At 39.5% G+C, this 26947-nt stretch overlaps 2 protein-coding genes across 2 annotated transcripts in view; one reads left to right on the top strand and one right to left on the bottom strand.

The window, feature by feature from the left end:
* The window catches only part of DROSHA (drosha ribonuclease III), a 126025-nt gene extending 116531 nt beyond the window's left edge, over positions 1-9494 (bottom strand). The window contains exons 1-4 of the mRNA XM_019647856.1: positions 9352-9494; positions 8186-8311; positions 7097-7164; positions 3609-4424 (exon numbers count right to left, since the gene is read on the bottom strand). Of these exons, the coding sequence (XP_019503401.1) occupies positions 3609-4424; positions 7097-7116 (836 nt within the window). The 5' untranslated portion in view covers positions 7117-7164; positions 8186-8311; positions 9352-9494. The remainder of the gene's footprint in view (positions 1-3608; positions 4425-7096; positions 7165-8185; positions 8312-9351) is intronic.
* A 155-nt stretch (positions 9495-9649) lies between these two features.
* On the top strand, positions 9650-26947 carry CUNH5orf22 (chromosome unknown C5orf22 homolog). The gene is made up of 9 exons (XM_019647902.1): positions 9650-9832; positions 11147-11292; positions 13290-13439; positions 15570-15999; positions 16331-16393; positions 16654-16775; positions 19080-19146; positions 21596-21735; positions 25473-26947. The coding sequence occupies exons 1-9, from the start codon at positions 9752-9754 to the stop codon at positions 25603-25605; spliced, it is 1332 nt and encodes a 443-aa protein (XP_019503447.1). The 5' UTR covers positions 9650-9751; the 3' UTR covers positions 25606-26947.

Raw genomic sequence — 26947 nt, 5'->3', positions numbered from 1 at the left:
AGGGAATTTTATCATAATCTTCTCAAGAGACCTTCCAATCAGCCAATCCTTGGTTAGTTAATTTACACGGAAAAATTTAAACGGTTCTAGTGCCTACTGATTTCTAGAATCTCCCAAATTCATCCATCAAGTTAACGCAAATTAAAGCTTTTATAGTCACAATTAGCACAAGGTTCTATAATGAAAGCGTTGTAAACTTACACAGGCTGTAGGTCTGAGTTATAGTTCGAGCTATCACTGACTGCCATGAGACTGTAAGTCACTTTACCTTTAAATGTTATTTTTATCTGCAAAAAACTCTAAATGGAGACTCTGAGTTTACTCAATATAAAAATAGAATGAAGGATTTTAAAACCTCCCAATGTAAAACCAGGAATACTTAGTAATAATAATAATTTAATGAGTACAATGACGATCTGGAACAAAAATCTGAACTCCAGTGTGTTTGAATCACAACTAAATCTAAGGGAAATAACCACCCAATCTTAGAATAAAAAAAAAAAATGCTGTATTAGCCTGAGTCCAGCAAGAAGACTACAAAAATGTATGAACTCAAAAATATCCCACAATCCGTAGCCAAATAAATGTAAATACACTGAAATCAAAACTTAAAGAACTGATAGAGATCCGTGACTGCTGAGATGTCAAAACAAGAATTGTTTGTTTTTTTTCAATTAAAGATCAACCCTTCCTCAAGGATGACTCCTCTGAATAATATATTTCTGACACATATGTCAGCCTCAGGCATACACCAGCTGCCCAAAATAAAGTAGCCAGAGTATGGGATTCTACATCCTTTATCTGATACACTTCTAAAATTGCAGTTTACTTTTAGGCAGTAAATCCCAACCAGTGAGCAGTCCACACGACAAAGATATAACGTAACCTGTATTATATCATGGCTGCTGAAAAAAATTATCACCTGTATTGTCAAATAAAAACTCTACTTAGGAGGGTATGCCTAACTTTTGTTCGGTTTTAAAGATCTAGGCAATAGAATTTTGCACTCAAGAATAGTACTGCTGATGATGACTGCTACCTCTAAGTGGGTATGAACTGAAAAGACCAATTTGGATATAAATCGCATTGGTAACACTAAATGATGAACCCATTTAAAGCAAGAAAAACAATGTTTGGGTTACTTTTCCAAAGACTCGTCCTTGTTTGTAAGCACTACGATATTCCTCAGGTACAGAATACTAGCTCTCCGATGTCTACACATTGTCCTCAACAGGACAGCTATAGCAGTTATTGTGCTATAGCACCACTCAGTGCTGGGAGCCCTCTGCCTTACCACGCCGCCAACAGCATGCTCGGTGTACTGCATCTGTGGCTGATTCTTTTCCCAATCCCCACAGTAACCTTCATCTTTCATGATAAGAAACATATATATTCACTTCTTCACAAAGTTTCTGTAGAAAATGTTTGCCCTAAAACAATCCTGTAATTATTACTGAACCACATTTCTAAGGAGGAGAAAAAGAAGAAAAATGGAATTTGAAAAAAGGATAGGTTCACTTACCCTAAGAAGCAAGGGGCAAGGTAGCTTAAGGACACTACAGAATTTGCATAAACTTATCACAATCTAATCCATAAATCTGTGACGTTTTGGTTTTCTCCTCTATACTTCTAGAAGTTCTACCAGGACTTCACATGCCCCGTGTTTATTTCACAGAAGCATTCCATATAAGACAGATGACTGACACCCTACCTAAGACCCCAAAGGGAGCCGATTATAAAGCGGCTGTGACACTAGGGCAGCTCCGGGGCAAACACCCCAAGTACAACATCATAAAACAACTCCAATATAAATAGAGGCCATTTAAAAAGATGAGCAAACTGCCTATGTAGGTCCCTCACAGTAAAGGTGTTGTGGTTTAGGATAATGGAGATTAACAGTAATTCTTTTGGCACTTGATTCCACTTACTGATAGACATCCTCCGTTTATAAGACATCTGAATTTCTTCATACAAACATGTAACTTCAAGTTTAAGCCTGGATGGAAAAATTTAGGATTTTACAGGCGAACCCTAAAACCTCAGCTCTAACTTGAATACCACAAAACAGAAAAACAAATGCTATCCAAAATCCTGAAGTTTGCAGCAAGATGTCCCCCCAGATAGGATTATCAACAATCACTTTCAAGTCGGAGGCCAACTACTAACAAATTCTTTCCAGCTTAGATTTTCATCATTAAATTGTAAAACTATCATAGGCCTCTGCCAACCAGTCCATCACGGAATAATGAACAAAACTGACCTGAAACAGTACTTCATGCTGCAAAGATTTAAAAAGACTACCGACTCTGGGTCAGCTTTGGCTCACCAGAAATCAGTCGTCTCTGCAAGAAACACACTCCCTTCTACCTTCCATTGGCGTAGGAAGAGGCAGACAACAATGCCTTTCCAGCACTTGTCATTCTCTTCAGGGCTGAGAATGACCACCATCATTTCACTGGCAAAATGTTCAGTCAGAATCAAACCGACAGCCATGAGAAAAACATGGAAACTGAGCAGTGCACTATCGCACAGGAGCCAAGACCAGCTCTCTACAAACCCACCTAATGACCTGGTTTGGGGAGCTCAAACATTTCCATCACAGAAGTTCCACAAGACAATGAAGGTAAACACACCACAGGAGACAGAAAGAAAAGAAAAGCTCTGTTACTAGCCTGACAAGTGGGAAACCTCAAGTCTTCATCAATATAAAGAGTTCACTGAAGGTACAAACAAATATTAGTGTAATCGTCACCCGTGTATTTTTATTTTTCCATCTAACCCAATGGGTCTTAAAACTTTTGGGTATATACTCACACTACCTCTTGAGAATTTGCTTATAAAAAAATTTATAAGATTTACCTATAAAAAAAATACATACACATAAAATTTTGCATGTTAACTTAGGAGCATTTCTAGAAACCCATCTATGAATCCCAGAGTTTAAGAACACATGCTGAAAACCTTATTCTCTTATATATATACATGCTTGGCCTTTGGGGAAAAAAATGTAATGTGGAATGGGGCAGCATTTTTTAAACACAATTTTCTTCAGTATGAATTTGTTTCAGTGCAGTAAAGGCAGAGTAAGAGCAATTTTGAACACTATAACTTTGATAATGTATAACTAATATTATTTCATTTTACAAGGAAACAATGTACAACAAACTTCCACCGATCCGAAAAAAATCAGAAACCAAGTTCTGCTTGTTAACTAGTTTGGTTCTTAACTGGTAATATATGCAGACAGATCATCAATACCAAAAGAACTCAAGTGCTATAACCTGAAATGATGATCATACTGAACCTAATTAAACATAATGCAAAAAAATATGTAAGATCGTGTACTCGATCATCATTAAAATGTCAACTGTATTATGCAGGGTACTCAGCTTACATTGAAATGAATGCACAGTGACAATTTTGGAATGCTTTTTCTGACATCAATTTCTTGTCTGTTGTCTGTTCCTCTTTACAAGGGCCCAAAACATGCTTTCTTTCCTTTTATACACTGAAATAGACTGCTGGAACTCTTGGGTTTGGTTTGCTGATACACAGAAATGGCCTGTGTGTGGGCCTGTGCAGGTCACTAAAAACCACATGCGTTTTACCTGCTGCGCTCATAGCTCCGGTGGCGAGACGGCGTTCTCCCTCGGTCGTAATCGGATCTGTAGCGGTTGTCCTGTCTTCTCCTGTCAGGGCTGCGGCCACGCTCCCGCCTCTCCAGGGACCGATGCCTCTCCCCTCGCCCGTGACTGTGATCCCGGTGCCTGTGGTCGTCATAGTGCTTGAGCCTTTCGGGGGACCTTCTCTCACTGGGAGCCTTGGGGAGTGGGTATGGAGGGAGATGCCTAAAATGAGGACTACTGCTGTTGTTAGCACTGGGTGGGAAAGAGCTGGGGTTGTTCTGGAAGCTATTAAAATTGGGAGGCGGGAAATTGTGGTGTGAGTATCCCGGAGGGTACTGGTAATTGACCTGCTGTGGCATGACCGGAGGGGGAGGGGGGGGCATCATGAAGGGGAAAGTGCCTTGTCCGGGAGGTGCTCCAGGGACTGGGGGGTTATTCGGACAGGGCATCGGAGGTGGCATGGGAGGAAAACAGGGAGGTACTGGGAAAGGGGGCCTCATCTGGTGGTTGGGGAAGGGGGGCCGGATTGGGCAGGGCGGAAGAGGGCCTTGTGCTGACGGAGGCATGGGGGGAGGGAACGGTACAAAGTCTGGTCGTGGAGGCAGAAAATTGGGAGCTGGAGAGTTCGAGAATGTGGTGGAAGGAGCACTTGGAGGTTCATATTGATATTGCACGGGAGGCTGCTGAGGGTGAAGCAGCCTCAGGTTTTGGGGCCTGAAGGCTGGCGCTGAGGGTCTGGCTCCATGTCCTCCTCGCCCTCGGGGACACCCTCGCCCCGGGTGGAACGACATTCTATGACTTTGTTGGAGAAAAGAAAAAGAGAAAAGAAAAACTCACTATGTAAACAGGGTGTCACAAATGCCTAAATACCTTCAAGAGCAACGACAGACCCCCTCAGGCCACTGGAATATTCCACCCGCCTCATACTGAGTTCTCTGTAATATCTGCCGTTCCTCATGGCCAGGAGACACCTCTTCCCCTGCCTCAGCCACCCAACCCGCTGCCATGGCCACTCCCCAGGACCCTGTCACTCCCTAAAGCTGCTCCACCTCCAGGATGATCAATTCAACACCCCACTGTTCAACCAAATGCCATCATGGCCTTGCTCAAGGCCCCCCAAAATCTTGACCTCACCATGTCATCCCATCCGCACACCCCACGTTTTCTAATCTGTAGAAGCACATTCCTGTCTTCACTTTTCTCCCCACTCAGCAGAGACTCTGCAAATGCAACATAGCGTGTCCTAAAATGAATTCATGAGCTTCCCCTCCACGACACCACCACTCGCTCCCTTTTTAGCGTTCCCTGTTTAAGGCGATAGATACCCTTTAGATTCTAGGTACTTTCTCCGTAGCTTCTTTGCTGTAGACGTCTTTGCCACAAACATGTTCACTGCCTAACTAATTGGCCACAGGTAATTTTTCCATTAAAAAAAGATAAAATAATTGGTTGACAGTTTGGTTTTTCTGTTTGGCTGGTCATTTGGTGTCACTGAAAAATCAACCCCCTTGGGCAGACTTAATGTTTAAGCTAAGTTGTCAGTTTGGTTTAATTTCTCCGTTGATGAAGTTGTCGCGCTTACTCCTATTTTTATTCTATTAATCTTAGCTAGGCCTCATGTTTTATCCAGGACAAATTATGCTGAGATTAAGACTGTCTTTACCAATAATTTGTTTAACACAGGTTCACTGAGAAAATTATAATTTATAACAATATTTCACAAGCCAGTAGCATACAGCATAATGTCTCTTAATAAGACAATAAAGACAAACATACTCCAAACCAATGATAGATTAACCGTACTATTGTTCTAGGCAAAGGGCAGATGAAAGAAATAAAGTCCAAATTTTGTTGACGTGTATCTTTCCACAAGCTGGTTCTCTGTAGAGTCAGTCCTTCCAACTAAAGGCTGCATGTCAACTGCTGGCTGAGGCCCCTCGTTCCTGGAGCATGAAGCCAGCAGGTGACAGCACCGGTGTTGGCAGGAAAGGTGGGCTGCTCCAAAGGTTATTACTACTCCAGGGACCACTGCATGGCTTGTGCCACTGCCTCGGAGGGGTAGCCTCACCACGGCAGGGACAGATGTCCCATCTCTTCCTAAGAGTGCTGTGTAGTGAAACAGCACTGCTGGTCAATGGTAGTCAGCTCAGGCCCCTACCTAACCACAGAAGGAGCAAGTGTCTCAAGGTCTTCAAGAGGGGAGCTATTTAAACTTGTAGGTTGTACCTAAGCATTCGTCTTCATTCTATGGGAAACGTGGCGTCACCTCTGCGTGACTGTCACTCCTCTCTGTTCCTATCATTAAGTCCCCAGCAGTGCCCATCAATAGCTGAACTACTGGGTGCTTACCGACAGCAGATTTGGATGCCAACATCCTAGCACAGCTTCCTCTAGGTAAGCAAAAAAGTTGTTTTTAGATCAAAACAACTTCATGTAGGCCAGAAACAAGTGGATCCAAACAATTTCACTTTAGTCAGAAACAAGTGGCTCTGAAATCGTAACAAACCAATACACAACACCTCCTAATGGTGATGGTCTTATAATAGTTAGAACTTCTCCCAGATGACAATGATTTGCCCTAAAAGTTGGTGTCTTATTTTGAAACACACTCCATTGGCTAGAGGGCCCCCTTGGAGGGCACAGAGTTGAACCCACATTTCCCATAGAATGCAGACAAGAGCTTAGATACAATCTACAAAATACAATCAGTTATTTTCAGAGTATTACCATAAACCTACACACATTTTAAATATATTCAAATATTTTGTACTTCACAATAAAGTCTTTTTAATTATCATTCATTTTTTCATGTTTCATTATGTCCTTTTTAATGTCCTCCTTTTATTTGTTGTGCTTTTATCTTTGTTATGGTAAAACAACCTTACGGCCAGTAAGTTACGCAGCAAAAATGTTGGCAGCGAAAATGTTTGCGACAAAGATGCTTACGGCAAAAATACCATTTACATATTAGTCCTCAAGTCATACACCAGGGAATTATCTAACAACTTTTCCTTCATTATCTCCTTTAGCTAAGAATTTATTTTAAAATTCCTAGCATCTGAGCTTTGTAAATATTTCTTGAGACCATCCACTTCACAACATCGTGTGTGACTTGCCAACTACAATACATTTGCTGGAACTTCTACAACCACTATTACCACCTGTTAGGTTCCCTTCTCTCACATGCTCTGTGCTGCTTCTTGGCAGGCCTTACAATTCACGAACTGATTACATAATTCCATCTTTATTGTCTGCTGCAGCTCACAGCTGCAAGCTCCACCAGGGCAGGGCTCTGGGCTGCCCGGTTAACTGCTCTGGTGGGAGTTCCTAGCCATATACATGGCCCAAATGAACACTCTTCTCCCTCTGCTCACATAACTAAATCCTTCCCACACTCCAGGGCCCAGCGTCAGTGTTTGTTCCTCTCGCTGTTCTCCCACAACTACCGCTATCACTGTCACACCACTCACCATGTATTGCCTTGCATCATGACGTACTGTCTGGATCAATGTCACATCTTCCACAGGGAACATAAACTCTGGAGGACAGAAAAAATAAAATAGACATTAAAATGTTTCCTAAACTGATAATGCTAGAAAATATTTCTGCAACTATCTTAACACTAATTTTGCATTCTCCGATGCATTTAGCATACTACCAAAGTTAAGAGCGTGTGACCTGAATTAAAGTTTACAATTCACTTTTAAGATGTCCTTAATACATGTCTCGCTGACTCAAAACAATAAGTAGCTAAGAAGACTGAAAATGTGGACATATTCCATTTCTCATATGCTAAAACACTGGGAGAAATAATAATGTCTCCTCTCCCTCTCCATATTCTAACTTCCTTCACAGTAAGCTCAAACATAACTATAATCTTGTAACAATAGTTATCCTTGATTTTCACTCTCAGCTCTTCTCATAGGATAATGTTGTGAACCTGAATGACTTTCCAAATACTTAAACTTCAGCCAAATGTTTCAACTTCTCAAATAAATATTAAGTGCAAAAAGCTTTAAAGGAGAAGCGTCTTCCTAAAGTCTAAGAAGTTTTACAAATAAGCTTAAGGTAGATTTCCAAATGGCTCATGAAAATAGTTTGAGCACCATGCTTAATAAATAGTAGGCACCAAATAATACCTGAGTAATGATTATTATTCAGTCCAAGGCCCTAATGATAAACCTAAGGCCTAGACAGCTGACCGTGCCACCATGAGCTACTCACTACCAACAGAATAGAATTCAAACTCCATGCTTATTATTTAAGGCCCTCTACACTCTAAACCCAGGCTTATCTTCCATTAGCTCCTCATGAAGCACCCATCACCCCAGATTTTCCCAGTTGCCCAACATACCAAGTACTATCACCCAGTTTGTTCTTTGCTCCCACTCTTCTGAAATCTCCTACGCTATGAATTTGCCCACTGAACTCTACTCATCTACCTATGTCAAATGCCATGTCTTCTGTAAAGCCTCTCCTGGTTCCCTTAAGGAAATAATCCCATTCCCTCTGGACTTCCATTGCTCTGTGTCTGTACTTACTTCTTTTACAGCACTTACCAGAGACAGCCCATATGATAGTCATGTGTGCACATGTCTAACTCCTCCACTGGATTATTAGCTCCTTGATGGCATGGGCTGATTCATAGTCATTTCTGTATCCTTCACAGCCCCTGGCAGAGCATCCTGCGCAAAGTAGGTGGTCAATAAATGTTTACTGTTTCACCAACGGTAACATATTTCTATGTTACTGCTGTATATTTCACTTTCCCATATATCCACAACAGAGTTGCATTCGCAAAACAGGACAAAAAACAGGCCTTTCCACTGATTCACAGGGCACTATCGCAGGCCCTGTGGACTCAAAAGATGTGTAAGGCAGAGCCTATAGGTCTCAAGGAGCTCAGAACCCACATACAAATCCGGTTTTTAAAAAACTATATAATGCAATAAACACAAGATAAGCGGTATACAGATGGTCTAGGGGAAAACAAAGGAATGTTCTGGACCTAGACGTGGGCAGCCATCAGGATCATTAACACTCATACAGTGTGTAACAGTTGAATATTCATTACTAGGTCCTCATGGATGTTTCTATAGATACACTATCTAAAAACTCTGGCTATGTAACTGACCTATTAAAGGCACAGTGTTGTGGATGCAAACTTTAATTCAAAAGTCAAGGAATTCACTGCAACTGATAAAGTAATTGTTTTCTCCGTCTGCCTGCTCCTAAAGTCGCTGTCTGACAGCAGGGAAACTGAGGGAGCTGTTTTGAATAGTTAACACGTCCAGGACCATCAGTCAATGTCGAAAGAGTTGCAAAATGTCAATGCATTTTTATTAAGAACATCCCCCAGTTGAATCCGCAGGCCGGTCACCTTCCTCCGGCTGAACGGCGAGTTTCTGTTTGCATCTCCCGCCAGACTGTGAACCCCAACCAGGCTCACTGTCTACCTCTCCTCCCAGACGCGGGCCTGAGCCAGCGCCATGTGCTCCACAAATGAATTAAAAGTCTCGTTTTGTTTTTGTTTTTTTCACTTCTATTTATTTACGGGATCCGGGCCTAAAATCGCTTTTTTGCCCTTAGCTGCAGATCTCAAGGGGGGCGGTCCGACCCTAATTTCCAAGCACCTCTCGCCCCAGCCCCGGCCTCCAGCCCCGTTTAAATCCGGACAGTCGGAAACACTCCCTCTTCCACCCCGCAAGGTGGCCCTTTTACCTACCAAAAGCCTCCTGGGCCCCGAGGTCGCCGCCAGAGCAAAGCCAGTCTTATTGTGCAGCCGCCAAGACCTTAGCACCTCCCGCGCCTCCGGAACAGGAAACCGAGGTAATTAAAAGGCTAACCTGAGAAAGCTGGACCACGGCGAGGGAAAGCTCTTGGGCGCTCCGCTGTGCCTTCTGCACCGTGATTGGTGCGTCAACAAAAGCGATGGACATCTAAGCCAATCGGCCTCACTGGGCCCTCCGGAGCCCGCCTCCTGCCCTCTACATCCTCCAATCCGGAACCGCAACCGGGTGAGCGTGGTTCCCCTGGGGAGGGCGGCGGCGCCTCCTGTCGGCGTTGGCTGGTCCTTGTCCCCGCGTCCCCGTGCGCCTGGGACGCTTGCTGCTGGACGGGAAAACATGAGCGACCCCGCGGGAGAGCGCGCTAGCCTCCGGCGCTACGCGGAGCTCCCGGTGTGGGTGGTGGAGGATCATCAGGAGGTGAGCGGGCGGCTGCTGGGCGCTGGGGGGAATCGCGCGGGGGCCGAGGAGGGGGTGGCTGAGGCTCGGCCTCCGAGACCAGAGTGGGAACAGGAATTTGTTATCCGCTCCAGTTGCATTGCAGTGGGGGGAAACACCAAAACTGCCGTGGAAGCTAACTTGGAAAAATAGGCGCTGACGCTTATGGGGCGCTTACTATGTGTCGGGCACCTCCATTGGACTCTTGCCTTGCACCTTTGCGCAGGCGTTCAGCTGTCTCCCGGCCTCTCCATCACAGTCCTGTGTAGGTGTAAGGCTTCTAATTAATTGTACGGGTTGTCATCTGTGAAATGAGGACAATCATCGTAGCACTCTTAGGGCCGTTAATATTATGGGGTGCGTATTGGGTGCATAATAGTTTTAACACGATGCCCCACGTTTATAAACACGAAAGACATTTTCTATTTTTATGGCAGTACTACCGTAGAGTAGCTAAAAGTGGTGCCTTAGGGCCGGCCGAGTGGCTCATTTGGTTAAGAGCGCGAGCTCTGAGCAACGGGGTCGCCGGTTTGATTCCCAGCCTGAGCTGAGCTGCCAACAGGTGGCAGGATGGCTCAGCTAAAAAAAAAAAAGAAAGAAAGAAAGTTAACTTTAAAAGTGGTGCGTTAATGTAGATTTCTGGAAACCTACAAGGGAGGCCCATGGATCTAAGAGTTTAGTTTAGTTTATTTTTAAGGTAGCACTAACAGGCCTTGGGAGTTCTCTGGGAAAGAGGAGAGAGGTGATTTCGGATTTACGGATGGAGAAAGGAGGGGAAGGAAGCTGGGTGTCTCAGGACCTGGAAATAACATGTATGGGCCTGAGAGAGCAAGCGTGGGGTAGGCGGAGCTTTCAAATTCAGTCTTAAACCTGGAACTGTAGAGACTGTAACGGGACAAAGAGCTTTACCGCGCCTTCTTGAAGCATGGGAAAGGCCCGGAGACCCAGGGTAGCTTGAACACGTTGCTAATGCCAGAAGGTGTATTATTAACAAGCAGGTTATTTCTGAGCTCCATTCCTATGTTTCCTAACATCTGTTGAGTTTGAGTGGGGGCTAGATGGCAGCAAGAGATACCCATTAAAGCCTTTGGAGGTCCAAGTTAGAACTTTTGAGGAAAAAATAAAGTTTGAGGTCGTTATCTAAATCATCTACAATGCACACTTTTTCCTACATGTATTTTCGTACTTTTCAACAACTTGGTGTGCCTTAGGTTACGTTTAGCGCTGGTTTGCAGTCTGCAGTTGAGCGCTCATAATTTCAGTGCCAATGTGAACGTGTGTATGTGTCTTTTACAGGTTCTGCCTTTTATATACCGAGCCATTGGCTCAAAGCATCTTCCTGCCAGCAATATAAGTTTTGTGCATTTTGACTCACACCCAGACCTCCTTATTCCTGTGAATATGCCAGCTGACACTGTGTTTGATAAGGAAACGCTTTTTGGGTAATATATGATTTTGTTAATGATCTTTTATGTGCTTGAAATACAATTTGCAGATGATAAGCAATTAAGGGAAATAGATCCTGCTAAGCTCATGAGTTTGTTTTTGTTTTGTTTGCCTTTTTTATTTTATTTAAAGCAAGCATGGACAAAGTTTTTACGAAAGAGCCAGGTAGTAGACATTTTAGGCTTGCTGGCCATATGGTCTCTGTTGCAACTACTTATCCCTGCCTTGGTCGTGTGAAAGCAACCGTAGACACTGTATAGACAAATGGCTGTGTTCCAATAAAACAGTTATTTACAAAAACTGGTAGCCCAGCCAGTGTGTGCCAACCTCTGCTTTAGAATATGGAATTTTAGAAATAGAAGAGACTTTAGAAGTTATTAATATCTGAGCCAGTTCTCCCTTCCTCTCCACTTGAAAAGCCTGGATAGTGAGGCATGAGAAAACTGTTTTAAACACATAGTTCAATCATTGTATAAACAACACATCTTTAATTTGTATATCTTTCCTTCCAGTATTGTTTTTCCAGCCTCCCAATTTGTTTCTTTTCAGGTCACAAATCCTACTGACTTTTTTCAGTTGTATAGAATCATAAAGATAGAAGTGAAGTTGGTAATTTTTACTTCAGTCTTCAGGAAGGATCATACTTAATATATCTCTAAATACTGACCTACTATCCTATCTTCTGTAAGAAAGTTCTCTGAAATTCTGTTGCTCTTTATGTGCATATTTGTTAGAATTTAGCCAATATTTGTACAATATAAAAAGTTACATAGCAGTAATTTTCCTGTTAATATAAAATTAGAAGATAGATGCTTGTGTGAATTAATTTCGCCTACTACATTTGTCTTTTTCCAGAATCCCAATTCTAAAGAAATGTGGTGTCTACCATTTTCCTTACTCTCTTTTATGTTTAGAGGTTTTATGTTTTAGAAATTGAACAGAATTATGAAGCAGGTATGTAGACTGTACAGTTAGTCATAGAATAGTTCTTAAACTTTTTAGTCTCAGGATTCCTGTATACCCTTAAAAATTCTTGAGCTTTTCCTTAGTATGAGTCACATCTATTGATAGTTACCATATTTGAAGTTAAAACTGAGAAAAATGTTTAAAATATTAATTCATTTCAAAATAACAGGCCTTTATGAAAATATATTTTCTAAAGCAAAAAGATGTAGAAGAGTAACAATGTTTAAATCTTTGCAGATCTCTTTAGTATTTGCCTTTATAGAAGACAGCTGGATTCTCATATCTGTTCCTGCATTCAGTTTGTTACCGTATGCTGTTTTGGTGGAAGTATATGAAAAAAGTTCAGGACGAGGATTTTCATAGCCTTTTCAGAGAGTTGTGAATATTCTTTAATACTATACCAACTCTTGACAAGCTGTGGTTTCTTAAAGCTTAGTTGGACTGTAGAAGCCAACAATTCAGATTCAAGTCTGAACAACCATGGTTTATCAGTCAGTCTTTCTTTCAAGAAAAATGGTGTTTAATTTGCAATTGAATCACTAGTACTTTTTCTTGAGACAGCTATTGTACTTCAAAGTAGGTAGTAGAAGTACTTTCTGTGTACTTCTCATTTTGCCGCATGGATATTTTTAAATGTATAATCAGGATCAAGGTCTAATCATGACGGACAGACATTCATACATGAAACTAACTTTGGTGGGGAGGGGGCCGAGTGTTAGTGCTTGGTAGTAAAGAATGCGATAACTACTACTGTAGAGTTTGGTGCTCTTGCTTTGAGTAATCTTAGTACATCAACCCGCTGTTGCTTTGCACCATCTGTGCAAATGTCAGTACAATGAAAAAGGGAAATAATGCCTTAGTGTTTTAGGAAAATTAGGTGGTTACAGGAAAGGTCTCAGCAGCGCCCCCAAGGGTCCCTTAGACCAAACTTTGAGAACTTCTTTCTTAAAATATTGTTGTAAATGAAATTACATTGGGGAAAAAAATCACTAACAGTTTTCTTTCTTCTTCTCTATTGTATTTCCAGAGAATTAAGTATTGAGAATTGGATTATGCCTGCAGTTTATGCTGGCCATTTTTCTCATGTAATATGGCTTCATCCCACATGGGCTCAGCAAATCAGAGAGGGCAAACATCACTTTTTAGTAGGCAAAGATGTTTCTACAACAACAATCAGGTAATTTCCTCATATTTATGAGTATGAAGGGTTTGATTGCTTCTATCTTATTTTGGTTTCCTGTAATAACTTAATGATTATCTCTACACAAAATAGGGTGAGATTAAGCCTCAGCTCTTCCAAAGAGAGTTCTCAAAACACCAGGAACAAGTTTTCAAATCTCTTGATTTTCCTCACATACTATGGCATTTATATTTTGTTGTTGGTCAAGTTTGTTTTTGAATAACATGATTTTCATCCTGTGGAATTTTGTCTCCAGTAATGACTAACTCCATTAAATTACTGAAGTACTTTTTAGACTTACATTTACTGATACATTTTACTATTTTCTTCCAATATAACGCTGAATGAAACAGCAGTGAAAACGCAAAATTATCTCACTTTGTTTTTTTGTTTGTATTTTTTTTATAAATCCAGTGGCTGAAAAGTAGATTTGGGGTTTTAATTTTATTAAAATGATTATCTTTAGATAATTAAATTAATCTAAATTAAATTATAGGATCCTCTGACTTACATGTACAACTATTTTTGTATAAACTATATAAACATTTATTTATCTTGTGACACTCTAATATCTTTAGAAGTATCAGAATGATCTTCACTTCCCAAATTCTCTTGTGATGGGTAAATGTTTTAAGCATTGGAACCATAACTTTCTATAACCTGAGGGCTCGTGGGATGAAATGGTAATACATTAAAAATGAAATACAATCTTTCTCATTGAAAATAGCGCTTTTTACTTCTGATTTAATGATAGTTAACTTTTGTTGTATGTTCTCAATTGCACAAATAACTGTTGTGTATACTTGAAAATTGTATTTATTGAGGATCTAATACTAAAGAAATAAGGCCTGTACGTAATACTGGTATATGTGAAAGAGTGGTAAGAGTGGTAACGTTTTACTGAATACTTCAGTGAATGGCCTAGTTTAACCTGTAAACAGGTTTCTACAAAATCAGATAATTTTGAGCAATCTGAAACAGACATTTGAAACTCAATGTGTAGTAATGATATTAGGACTATTTTGATTATCTCGTGATTTTCATCCAAGTAAAAATTCATGGGGGAGAGTCACATATGTATAGATACGCAATCTGAAAAGTATGTGTGTTTGTACTGATATAAACAAAGCTTTTTAAAGAAGAATACAGATTTAAGTTTGGGGATACAGCCTCTGTCTTTCTTAGGATGGTACAGTTTTTAATAAACCTGCACATATTTTATTGCATCATTAAACTTTTTTGTAAAATTATATCTTTTCAACTTGAATGCTGTATATGTTGGAGTAGGGTAGGTGGGAAATAAATATTAACTATTATTTTTTTTAATAGAGTCTGTCTCCGGAGGAAGCATTTGACTCCGCTGTTCATAGTACTTTCCAAGGCATAATACAGTTGAAAAGCTGAGGATATACCGATATGTCTAAACTCAGAAATCTGCAATTTAAGAAATGCATTCTGCATGTGTACAAGATTTGTTTTACATTGTTTTTCATATTAAAATATTATGATTAGATGAAGTTTAATGATGCTTTGAAATACATCAGAGGGATTTTCTATTAAGAGAAATTATTTCCAGATGTAATTTTTCTCTGAAGTGATTTTTTTGGAGAAAGTTTCCGCTGGTATGAGAGCGATCTAAAGCACTGGCTTAAACAGGATCATTTCTTTCTCATATTAAAGTTGACCGCTCACAGTCCAGGGCCTAGTGGCCATTCTGTAGTTGAGGTAACCCCAGTTCCTTCTGTCTTGCTACACCATATGTAGGACATTGCCTTTGTCCTCATAATCCAAGGTGGCTTGCCACTTCCATGTCATATGCCTGTCAGTGAGGAAGGGAGAGCAAAGTTCTGTATAGTTCTCTTCCATTGATAGCCTTTGGCCAGAACTTAATGAAATGGCCACACCTGGCTACAGTGCAGACTGTGATATAGTCTTTACTTTGGGAAGTTGTGTGCCCACCTAAAAATTTGGGGAATACTATTTCTATAGGAGAACGGACAATACAAATATTAGAGACAGCTGTCAGTTTTTGTCAAATATGTCTTATCATCCTGCAGTACTGTGGAAATGCTGTATGAAATGTCAGCTAATGTGTCATCTTTTAAAAAGTGTTTTCCTCTAATCCAGGGTTACAAGTACAGATCATTACTTCCTAAGTGATGGTCTTTATGTAACTGAAGACCAGCTAGAGAACCAAAAACCTTTACACTTGGATGTAATTATGGTAAAGCCATATAAACTCTGTAACAATCAAGAAGAAAATGATGCAGTGTCTTCTGCTAAGAAGCCAAAGCTAGCACCGGAAGATGCAGAAAACACTGCCTCTACTAACTGTGACTCTTGTTCAGAAGGACTGGAAAAGGACACAGTGGCACAGAGAAGGGGCCAGACTTGCGTTGGACCTTCATGTTCACATTCTCCTGAAAGCCAGGACCCGCAGGCTGCAGTCAGCACTGGAGAAATGCCGGAAACTCTGAAAAAAGGGGGTGCATTTGTGTTAGATATTGACCTAGATTTTTTTTCAGTCAAGAATCCCTTCAAAGAAATGTTCACACAGGTAAATGTGGTGCTTTCAAAACAGATCGAGAATTGTATGACATTTCTCTATATCAGGGACCTGACTTTCTGCAAACAGCCAGATAGTCATTACTTTAGTTGGTATTGGGAGTTCCATATGGTCTCATATATTCATTATTGTTTTTGTTTTCTCGAACCCTTTAAAATCATATAACTTGAGGGCCATACAGAAACAGATTATAGGCCATGGGGTGCTGATCCCTGCTCTGGATAGTCTGTATTATTTTGCATTAATTTGGGTGATATGTACATGGGTGGTTGAAAAAAATTTTTTTTACCCTAGTATATGGATTTTTTTGGTTTATTTTTAGGAGGAGTACAAAATCTTACAGGAGCTGTACCAATTTAAAAAGCCTGGCATCGACCTGACAGAGGTATCCTCCATTTACTTTTTTGGGGTTTTATCTATCACATATCTAATAATAATTGACAGCTTATTACAGTCCTTCAAACAACTATCCAAAATCTTTTGTGTGTGTGTGTGTGTGTGTGTGTGTTTATTGGGGAAGCCCATGATTATTAGTACTTGAAAATCATGTTTTAACTAATTGAGCTGAGATTTTTATTATAATGGGATTTCACTTGTTTTTTTTGAAAGAATAACTATAATCTCAGCTTTTCTATGCATTTAAAGGAAGATTTGGTAGATTGTGTTGATACTCGAATTCACCAATTAGAAGATTTAGAAGCTGCTTTTGCTGATTTGTGTGATGGTGATGATGAAGAAACTGTACAGAAATGGGCTTCAAACCCTGGGTAAGACCCTCAAATATTTTTTTCTCCAACTTGACTATATTTCAGTCCTAGATATATTGCCAGATTCACTACAAAAATTACTTCTAGAAAACTAGTATTAAATTTCAACACAAACTAACAATAGTTAGCACTTATTGTTTTGTATGTTACCAATATTAAGATTTTTTCCTTGCATTACCTCATTTATTTCTTATAACCATCTTATGGCTTCATTATTAAGATGAGGAAACTAAGGCACAGAGGTTAAGTTACCCAGAATCACATAGTAAGGGGTATGCTTTTAGTCACTGTGGTAACTGTGCCCCTACTCTATAAGATGTGGTGCTGGGTTTTATAGAAGATTAAAGATGAGTAAGACAGTCCCTGTTCTAAATAGAATAAGGAAAAAAAAACTAACCTATCAATAGAAAAGTAAGTTATAGACAGGTAAATTATAATGTGAAAACTTGCCTCCTTTTTAAGGGCAGCCCAACTACCAGTGGAAGAGTTTCTTTTCAAGCTGCCCATGGCATCAGGGAGCAAGATTTGAAAGCCTGGTTTTTTATCAGGTCGCTTATTTGGCCAGCTCTCACAGTGTTAACCTACCTTGAAAAGATGAAAAGTGTTTTTGGTGTGATCATCTGTTGATTTGGGTGTTGGGGTAAAGAATGCCTTTAGTATTAATGCCAGTTTGAAAGAATATTGACATAAATAATATACTTCTCTAAAATAATTCTTTAAATTATGTAAACTCAAAGAGACAGGAAACTAAAAGGAAAGTATCAAACACAAATTTTTTGTCCCCATGAGTATAGATACCAGAACTAGCTTATTTTCAAATTGATCTCCCACAAACTAACTGAGATTATTCTCCACAGTGTAAATGTGAGAAATCAGTCATAAAATAGCAACATAAAATGGGTTAGAATTATGGTACTATGTGATTAGTATTGTTATGTCATGGTTATTGAGAATTATTCATCAGATCTCTAGAAGAAAACAGAAGAAACGAGAAAAGTGGTTACCTCTGGAGAGAGAAATTGTATGGCTAGACAATGAAGTATTTGAGGGAGAAAGATGTTCTTTTGCTACTTATATCACCTATTCAAAATATTCAGTGTAATTTTTACTTAAAAATAAAATATTCAGAAACATTCCTTAAATATAAATATCATAGAACTTTACTATCACTAAGGAAAGCATTGGTTGGAAAGAATAAACGATAATAGTATTAATCACATCAGTAAATATTAGCCAGGCACTTTAGTATCCATTAATGCTTTTTCTCTTCAGCATAGGGAGATAATTGTAAAAATGATTCCCTCTTTGGAATTATGATGGAAGAGGGAGATATAGAAATAAGTCACAGAACATGGTTCTTTCCAGAAATACTGAAGAGTACCTACTATTTTGCGATTTTTTTTTTGAAGCCTCAAGCTAAGTTGAAAACTTAAAACCTAAAAAATAGGCTGAAAACCTTAGAATCCTGAATCTAGCCCATAGGTGGGGCCACCTTCCACTGAGACCCACTGTGCCCACTGAGCACGCCCAGGGAGTGCTTCATCGCCTGCTGGGAGTTGTCACACACACGAGGAAACTGCAACAGGGGCGAGTTCAGACTGTCGTTGGAATAGGGGAGGGGAGACAAGCACAGAGGAGAAGTGGGGGGCAGCAAGAAATATCTCCCCAAACTTACCATCAGCATGGAGGAATCTCCAGTATTCCTCAGGAGGTAGAGGAAGTGGGTGACCAGGGGCCAGAACCCCAGCAAGTGTCGTTCATAATAAAAAGGGACAGACAGGCCTCCATGCCCCTGTTTTTCTCTTTTCCCTGCCAGCAGATGAGTTAATTAATCAGGGCTTCCAAGGAGTCCACCTGGATTAAATAAAAGCACCATCATTATTATATCAGATGAAGTAGAACATTTCAGGTTGTAATTGTATATGTCAATAAATACGACCTTAATGTTTTTTAAAAACCTTCAGGAAACTTATCTTCTTCCACCAGAGTGTGCTAAACACACTTTGTTTTCTTGCCGGTCAAAATAATTTTTAAAGTCACAGTAGAACTTCCATTTTTAAAGAAAAGGAAAATCTCAGTTTTTTGAGCGCTTTCAACCTTTAACAATCTGTAATCTTTTAGGTAAGAAACCAGCAGGAAACATTTATTTCTTAATATTTCAGATATTTGAACAGCTTTATCTTTCATTTCCCAAGACTCATATGAAATGTTGTTAATGGTAAATTTTAAAGATAATATATCATTGGCTACTATAATTTTGGTTGAGGTGGTGTGATGTTTAATTGAGCGGTGGCTTTTTTCCAGAATGGAATCACTAGTTCCACTTGTACAGAGTTTGAAAAAACGGATGGAAGTGCCAGACTATGAAATGGTAAATATTTTAAATTAAAGTATAAAATTCACCCTTTTCATAGACATTTTCCTGGGTAGAAAAATATAGATTCTGTTAAAGTGATTCACTTTTTTGTGTGTTTCTGGGGAGTGTAAAAGAATTATTTAAAAAAAAAAAAAATACATATTTGCGGCGGCCGGTTAGCTCAGTTGGTTAGAGCACAGTGCTCATAACACCAAGGTTGCTGGTTTGATCCCCACATGGGCCACTGAGCTGCACCCTCCACAACTAGATTGAAAAAACTACTTGACTTGGAGCTGATGGGTCCTGGAAAAACACCCTGTTCCCAATTAAAAAAAAAAACACGATACTTTTTAGAAGCTAGAACACGTTTTAGTTTTCTAGGAAAATTGTACTTTTCCAGTTTTTTCTATGGAGCAAAAGTGCTGTGTTTTTTGTTGTTTTTGTTTTTTGTTTTGTTTTTGCCTATGGTCAGATCTCTCGTTTCTCTCTTTGCCAGAGAAAAGAAAGTATACAATTTCTATAGTTGTTTGTTATTTATTGATTCATTTTTTTTTACTCCTTTCCTCCTCCTTTCTTTCCTCTCTGTAAACTTCTGATTATAAAAAACAAACAAAGACAAAAGAAGGCGCTCTTGCAAGTGCAATTTCATTCCATTGCATTTGAGGATGGTTTGTACATTATTTGTTGAGAAAAGGGATGGCATGGGATCAGTTTATATCATCAAATATGATGTGCTCATAGCTGCAGAGTTAGAACATAAGTGTTTTAATCATTTTAATAGAAAAGGACATGCAGAGTCTGTCATTTTACTACATTGATGAATCACTGCCAGTTAAATCTTTGATATTTATCCAGAATAATAACAGATTAGTGTTTTTTTCTTATGTACGCTATGCAAAACTGTGACATATTTGAGTTCCAGTTTTCAAAACTTTAAAGCAAAAGCTGCAAAATGTCAGCTTGTGAGCCACTTCTAGCTGTCAGGCATATTTAATTTGGTGCTAAGACTGGAACACCAGTCATTTGTATTTAAAACATATGTATATATGTAGGTATCAGTAGTATGTGCTTATGCAAGGTGTGATCAAAAAATATGGTGAATGCTTATATTAAAAAAAAAAAATTACTACAGGGCTGGGCGAGTGGCTCATTTGGTTAACAGCTCGCTCGAGAGTGCGAGCTCTGAGCAACAGGGCCGCCAGTTCGATTCCTGGCCTGAGCTGAGCTGCCAAAAGGTGGCAGGATGGCTCAGCTAAAAAAAAAACACACACACACAAAAATTATACAATAAAAGACACATTGCCATTAATCCCTCTCAAAATACTCCCCCTCGCTTCTAACACACCTACCCCATCGTTCTTTCCACTTTCTGAAGCAGTTCTGGAAGTCCTCTTTCATGAATGTCTTTACTTCATCCTCTATCATGACAACACTCTGTGTCACATATCCCGACTGGTATATGGCAATGTCTGTCAAATAAAAATATTACTGTGTGTCCTCATCTACCTCATTCACTGGATCTGGCACCGTGCACCTTCTGACTCTTCCCCAAAATCAAAATGACCGTGAGTGTGAGCCAGCCGAGTGGCTCAGTTGGCTAAGAGCTGCTCAAGAGTTTCAGCTCTGAGCAACAGCAGTTCAATTCCCAGTCCAAGCTGAGCAGCCACTGAGCTGCCAACCTGTGGCAGGATGGCTCAGCTTAGAAAAAAAAAAAAATGACCGTGAAAGGAAAACATTTTGAATTAATTCAGGACATCAAGGCAGCCATGACAGTGCAACTGAAGACACTCACGAAAGAGGGCTTCGAACTGCTTCAGAAAGTGGCAAGAACAATGGGATAAGTGTTCTAAGTGAGGGGGAGTATTTTGAAGGGAATTAATGGCAGTGTGTCTTTTACTGTAATTTTTTAGGTAAATTTAAACATTCACTTATTTTTTTTATCATACCTTGTACATAAAGCATACATAAGAAACTGGTAACAGTAGGTTAAATTAGGTAAGAGGAAAACTTTCCCTTGTATCCCCTTGAAGCTTTGAGTGTAGTAATGGGTGCGTGTGTTTAAAAAGTAAAGAAAATAATAAGTTGGAAGAAAAAGATAAGGTGAGAATATTATATAGTTTTATATCAGCTTTTGGAATGTAGGTGAAATGGATAACTTGCTAGAAAATGAATTGTCAAAGTAGACTCAAGTAAAGACAGAACTTGAATAAATCCATGATAATAACATGAAGAAGTAATTAAAGAATTATTTCTAGAAAAGGAATCAGGCCCAACCAGTTGTATAGGCCAGCTCTTCCATACTTGAGAGAATAAATAACTTCTATGGCACAGAAATTATTAAGGAAAAAAACAATCCAAATTCACAAATATATTTAAAGATTTGTCAGCAAGGCCATTAGTGGTTAAGGTATGTTCTAAAAACAACAAAGCTTTACAGTGTAATATTTAATGGTCTCATTTTCAGGTTCACCAGGCTGGTCTAACCTGTGATTATTCAGAACTGCCTCATCATATCAGCACAGAACAAGAAATTGAGGATCTTATTCAGTCTGTATATTATTTACTGAAAAATTTACCAAAACCTACTCTTGTGACAATTGCAAGGTAAGTGTGGTAACCTGAATAACGGCCCATCAAAGATGTTCACTTCCCACTCTCCAGCACCTGTGAATATATTGGTTTATGTGGCAAAAGGGACTTTGCAGATGTTAAGTCAGGGATCTTGAAATGGGAGATTATCCTAGATTACATGGGTGGGTCCAGTGTAATCATAGGGGTCCTTGTGAAAAGGAAGGCAGGAGGGTCAGAATCAGATCAGAAGATGCTGGCTCTTGGCTTTGAAGGTGGAGGATGGGGCCGCAGCTAAGGAATGAACGCAGCTAACCTAGAAGCTAAAGAGGCAAGGAAACCTTTCCTCGAGCCTAGAGCAGTCCTGCCAGCACCTTTATTTCAGGACTCCGGACTTCCGACAAAGCTTAAGGTAATAAATTTGTGTTGATTTAAGCCACTAAGTTTGTGGTAATTTGTTATAGCAGCAGTAAGAAATTAATACAATCTCAGATGAATCTAGTGATCACTAATACAAAATTCTTATTATTTTTTTTTTATCTACCAACTCAAATTTCAGGTGTACCTTCTCTTTCCTATTAGTAGTGGTTGGCAAACAACATGTTATCTTGTCTTTGAAGTTGGTGGTGTTATTCAGATGAACACAGGAATTCCCGTTTCTGTGTCCTACAGAGGAAGAGTAGCTGCTGCCATGTTTTAAATTTGAACCTACTACTATGCTGAATAGTTAACAACAGTTTATAAAACCTTCTTTTCTATGTTAATCTTTGGGCTGGTTTTATACAGAACTATAAGGTTCTAAAGTAAGTACTTTAAATACTCAAGCAAATAATATTGATATATTTTATGACAAACATTTCGTAACATCCTTTTACTATTCTGAAACAAAATGTCTCAATAATCTAGCCTACATACACCCACATTTTAAACCTATAGAAATGTTATACATAATATATAGGTAATATAATTGTCTTAGTCCATTCAGGCTGCAATAACAAAAATACCATAGACCTGGTGCTAATAAACAACAGAAAGTTATTTCTCACAGTCCTGGAGGCTGGGAAGTTCAAGATGAAGGCGCCAGCAGGTGCAGTGTCGTGCTTAAGACCTGCTTCCTAGTCATGGACAGCTGTCTTCTCCCTGTAACCTCACACGGTGGAAGGGGTGAGGGAGCGCTTATAAGGGCACTTATCCCATTCATGAGGAGTCCACCCTCATGACCTAACCACCTCCCAAAGGCCACACCAAATGTGATCACCTTGGGGATTACATCCCAACGTACGAATTTGGGGAGAACACAAACTTTTAGTCTATAGCAATAACCTAAGTATATACATAATTTAAGTGTATGTTTACATATGTATACATACACAAAAATATCGTAACATAAAGGAGAAATGAAAGTAATTGATAAGAAATAATATGTATTAAAATGCCATACTTAACTTACATCTTTATAAAGAGTCACTAAATGTAACAGTTATAAATGCAGACAGATACTCCCATGTCGCATGGGCCAAATCCCAGGAACAGTGCTGCCATGGTGACATGGTTTTTCTAGCCAAAACAGCCTCATGGTAAAGTCCTGAACTTAAAGTCCAGTCTTCCCTCAATTGACAGAGTAGTAGTTGTATTTCTGGAAAATTTAGTTCATATTGAATCCATTTTCAAAAATACTCTGTTCATTTGTAGAAGAGTGTTAAATTCTAGGTTCCTAAAGTTAAACACGGGAAACAGGTTGTGCACGTAGGTGAGTGCGGTGTGAGTGGATTTGGGAAGGATGCCGGACACAGGACGTTCCTCATGCTCTTATTGCAGGGCTACCCTGCATCTGGTAGGCGTTCCTGCATTCCTGCAGCCCTGCCCTCCTGCCCCAGCCCCCTAATTGTGATTCGACAACACAGATTTCCAAAATTCCCTCTTGAGCATAGCTCCCATGAAGAACCACTTTAATAGTGTTAAAAGAGGCCAGAAATCTTTTTGAAAGCATTTAAGTACCCTTTATTCATTATAAATTAATCTGTTATATATGGTACTTTTTTTTTTTTTAGAAAGAATCCTTGATCTTTTTAAACGAACACCATTATTCTTACCTATGTTGCTATACCGTTTTTTTTATAAACACTATGAAATGGATAAAATTATCTTGAATTTTATGTAGTCTTTTGTTTCTCAACAAGGCTCCAAGTTGGGAGCAAGTCATCTATCCTTTCACAGCACTTAGAAAAGCAATTTTTACAGTGAAATGAGGCCCCAATAAACACTTATTAAATGTGAAAACTTCGTAAGTTTTGCTAAAGGGAATCAGCAAAAAAAAAAAAAAAAAAAAAGTGTTATATCAAATAGCGTCAATGTCTGCATAAGGAAGGATATGCAGTACATAGTAATACCTAACCTGAGAAATAAATATAAAACAAAATATATTTTTATGACATGAGAAAACATTGAGAGGAGAGCTATGTTACTGAAAGAATTGAAAGCATATCTGTTCAGATGCATCCCATACGTAGCGGAAAGTTTAGCTGGTCAATATAATTAAGACTACAACAGAGTAGGAAAGATTAGTAGAGTAGAGAAAAAGATATGCAGTCTTTGACTGAAAAAAAACATAAATTTGCTAAATAATGTCAATAATTAAGCAGAGACACTCCTTTCTCATGAGGCAATTCGAACTGGCATCTCAGATGTTATTAAGGTTGTTAAAGCTCCAAAAACTATATGGTACTTTCTTAAAGTAGGTCTTTTATGTGTATGTGTTGGACAATATTTAATAATTTTAAATTGCTCTATGTTATTATGTGTTAAATATTTACATCAAGCCTCAGAAATACTGGTCACCAGAGAATGGATTGAGCTTATCAGAAGTCTTACAAATTATTTCTTTAGTTCTGAAATACTTGTGATATAGAGCAGGCTAGATAACTAATTCCATTTCCTTTTATTAAGATTTCTATGCCACTCTTTCCAATCTATCCCTCTAAATTGCTTTTCTTACCCCCGTTTAGAACCAGGAGACACTGATTAGATTGTTTCAGATCTTAATCCAGATCTTAAAATAATTGTCAGTGACATTGTAACTGCCTGGCCACTCAAGTCGTAGTTGTTGATTTTAGAAAGACTCCCCAAAACCGATTTCTGCCCCATCTCATGTGGCTCTTTTCTCAGTACTACCTAGGAAATTGATCTCAACACCAGCACATCCCCACATTTCATTTTGGATGGTCCTGTACACTTGTGTAGCTAACAAATTGTTCTTTGAAGCAGGACCCTCTTATCAATTGGAAGGCCTCTACCGTCACAATTTCTATCCTTTAATGTACCCATAATAACAGCATGAGAAGGCTGCCTAGTCACTAAGATAATCAGCCCCAGTATTCTCAAGCAGCACCTCCTTTCAGGCAAGCAGCCGGCTAGCAATTAAGCACTGAGGTTTTGAAGACATGTCATATGCTTTTGAAAGCCGTCACCAGCACTTACAAGCTACTAGCAATGTGACCTGTGCAGGTTAAACTGTCTCTATTACAGATTAAAAGGAATCTGTAAGACCTCTGATTTCATAGAGTGGTTGAGAAGATAAAAGAACATAATTTCTGTGTGATGTGCCTGACATAGAGTAAATGCTTAGTGGCTTTCAACTGTTATTATTCCACAAGTCAACACACTTGCATTTCTGTTTACATTGAAATCAACACATGCAGGCTTTTCCTCACTTCGCAGTATAATTTCATCCTACTTACGTGAATTTTTCTTTTTCTTTCTCTTCTTGGTCCCAGGTCAAGTCTGGATGATTACTGTCCTTCTGAGCAAGTTGACACCATTCAAGAAAAAGTCCTCGACATGCTACGCTCCCTCTATGGGACGCTAGACATCCACCTGGTGTATTCAGCAGAGTCCTCTCCATCTTGAAACAACAAAACACTAGGCTTCTGTTACATCTTGATGTAGTAACAGGGTTTTCATTAACTTATTTATGAATGAGTCTTCCAGAGAACACTTTTGTGTTTTTATATTAACTTTTACTTAAAATCTTCCCGGTATCATCAGTTGTTGTATGATGGCAATTTTTTGGCATCAAGTCTACCCCCAGTGGATGGCACTACTGCTTATCTTCCTTCCTTTCTATAATTGTATTCACTTTTGTGAAGGCTTTTTTTCCCCCCTTTTTCCCCTTTTTCCTGTAGGTCAGTTGGACTCTGAGATTCATTCATTAATTGATTTATTCCCTCAGCCAACTGACATTTATCGAGCACTTACATGTGCCAGACATGATTAAGTGCTGGGTTTATGGTAATGAACGGAACAGACGAGGCCCCTGCCCTCTTGACAGACAGCTGAGAAACAGGTTATGGAGTATAAGGTATGTTAGGAAGGAAAGGACAACCGCAGCCATGTCTCAGCCATGCTCACGGTACTCAGGGCGCCCCGGCCTGACAGGAAAGCAACATTCTCAAAAGCTATCACCAAAAATAATAAACTTTCCAGCCCATGGAAATACTGCAGGAAGTCTACCTCTCCAATACTGTTGGGACTGTGGCCCCGCTCTTGCTCAATGCTCTCAGCCTTGCTGGCATTGAGGAAATCTGAGTAAACTGAACTGAACAAAAGTTAACTTCAGTTTGCTAATCAGAAGAGCCCTTCTGGGTTTTTGTGCCTCCACGATGGTCAGTGTGGATTATCATAGTTCCTAAGTGCCACTGTGTCGGCAGTCTGGGTAGATATTTCTTCAGATAAACCAGCTCTTTATGTAAATAGTAGGGGGAAAAGTAAAATCCTTAATTCTGGCCTACCGTAAATACTGCCTCCCACCAGCCTCCCCGTGAGTGAGAGACCCTACCTGAGTCACTCTTCATCTTGGAACTATTTGTTAGATTAATTTGCCAAAGTCTTTTCCCTCTTCAGTATCCCTCATATTCAGTAATCATTTTTACCTACTTCTTTTAAAAAGTAGGATGGCATTTAAAGAAAAAAGAAATCCATTATTCCTCCATCCTAACACAGTAGCTGTTTTCACTTCTGCATGTAACTTTTGGGCCTTGAGTATATGTGTATGTGTTGAGTTGCATGTAACTAAAATTATCTATCCTGTGTTACCTATCGATGGCTAATACCCAAGGTCACGTTACCGCTGCCACTCAGTAGATGGCACCAGATCCCATTTTTCCAATGATTCTACAAAGGGTGCCAAAAAAATGTATATACATTATAAGAAAGGAAAAAACTGGGCCAGCCGAGTGGCGCGATGGTTAAG

The sequence above is a fragment of the Hipposideros armiger genome, unplaced genomic scaffold (genome assembly GCF_001890085.2).
Source record: "Hipposideros armiger isolate ML-2016 unplaced genomic scaffold, ASM189008v1 scaffold_117, whole genome shotgun sequence".
In the NCBI taxonomy this organism is placed as follows: domain Eukaryota; kingdom Metazoa; phylum Chordata; class Mammalia; order Chiroptera; family Hipposideridae; genus Hipposideros; species Hipposideros armiger.
The sequence above is the reverse complement of the archived record's forward strand: the minus strand, read 5'-3'. Positions and strand labels throughout refer to the sequence as shown.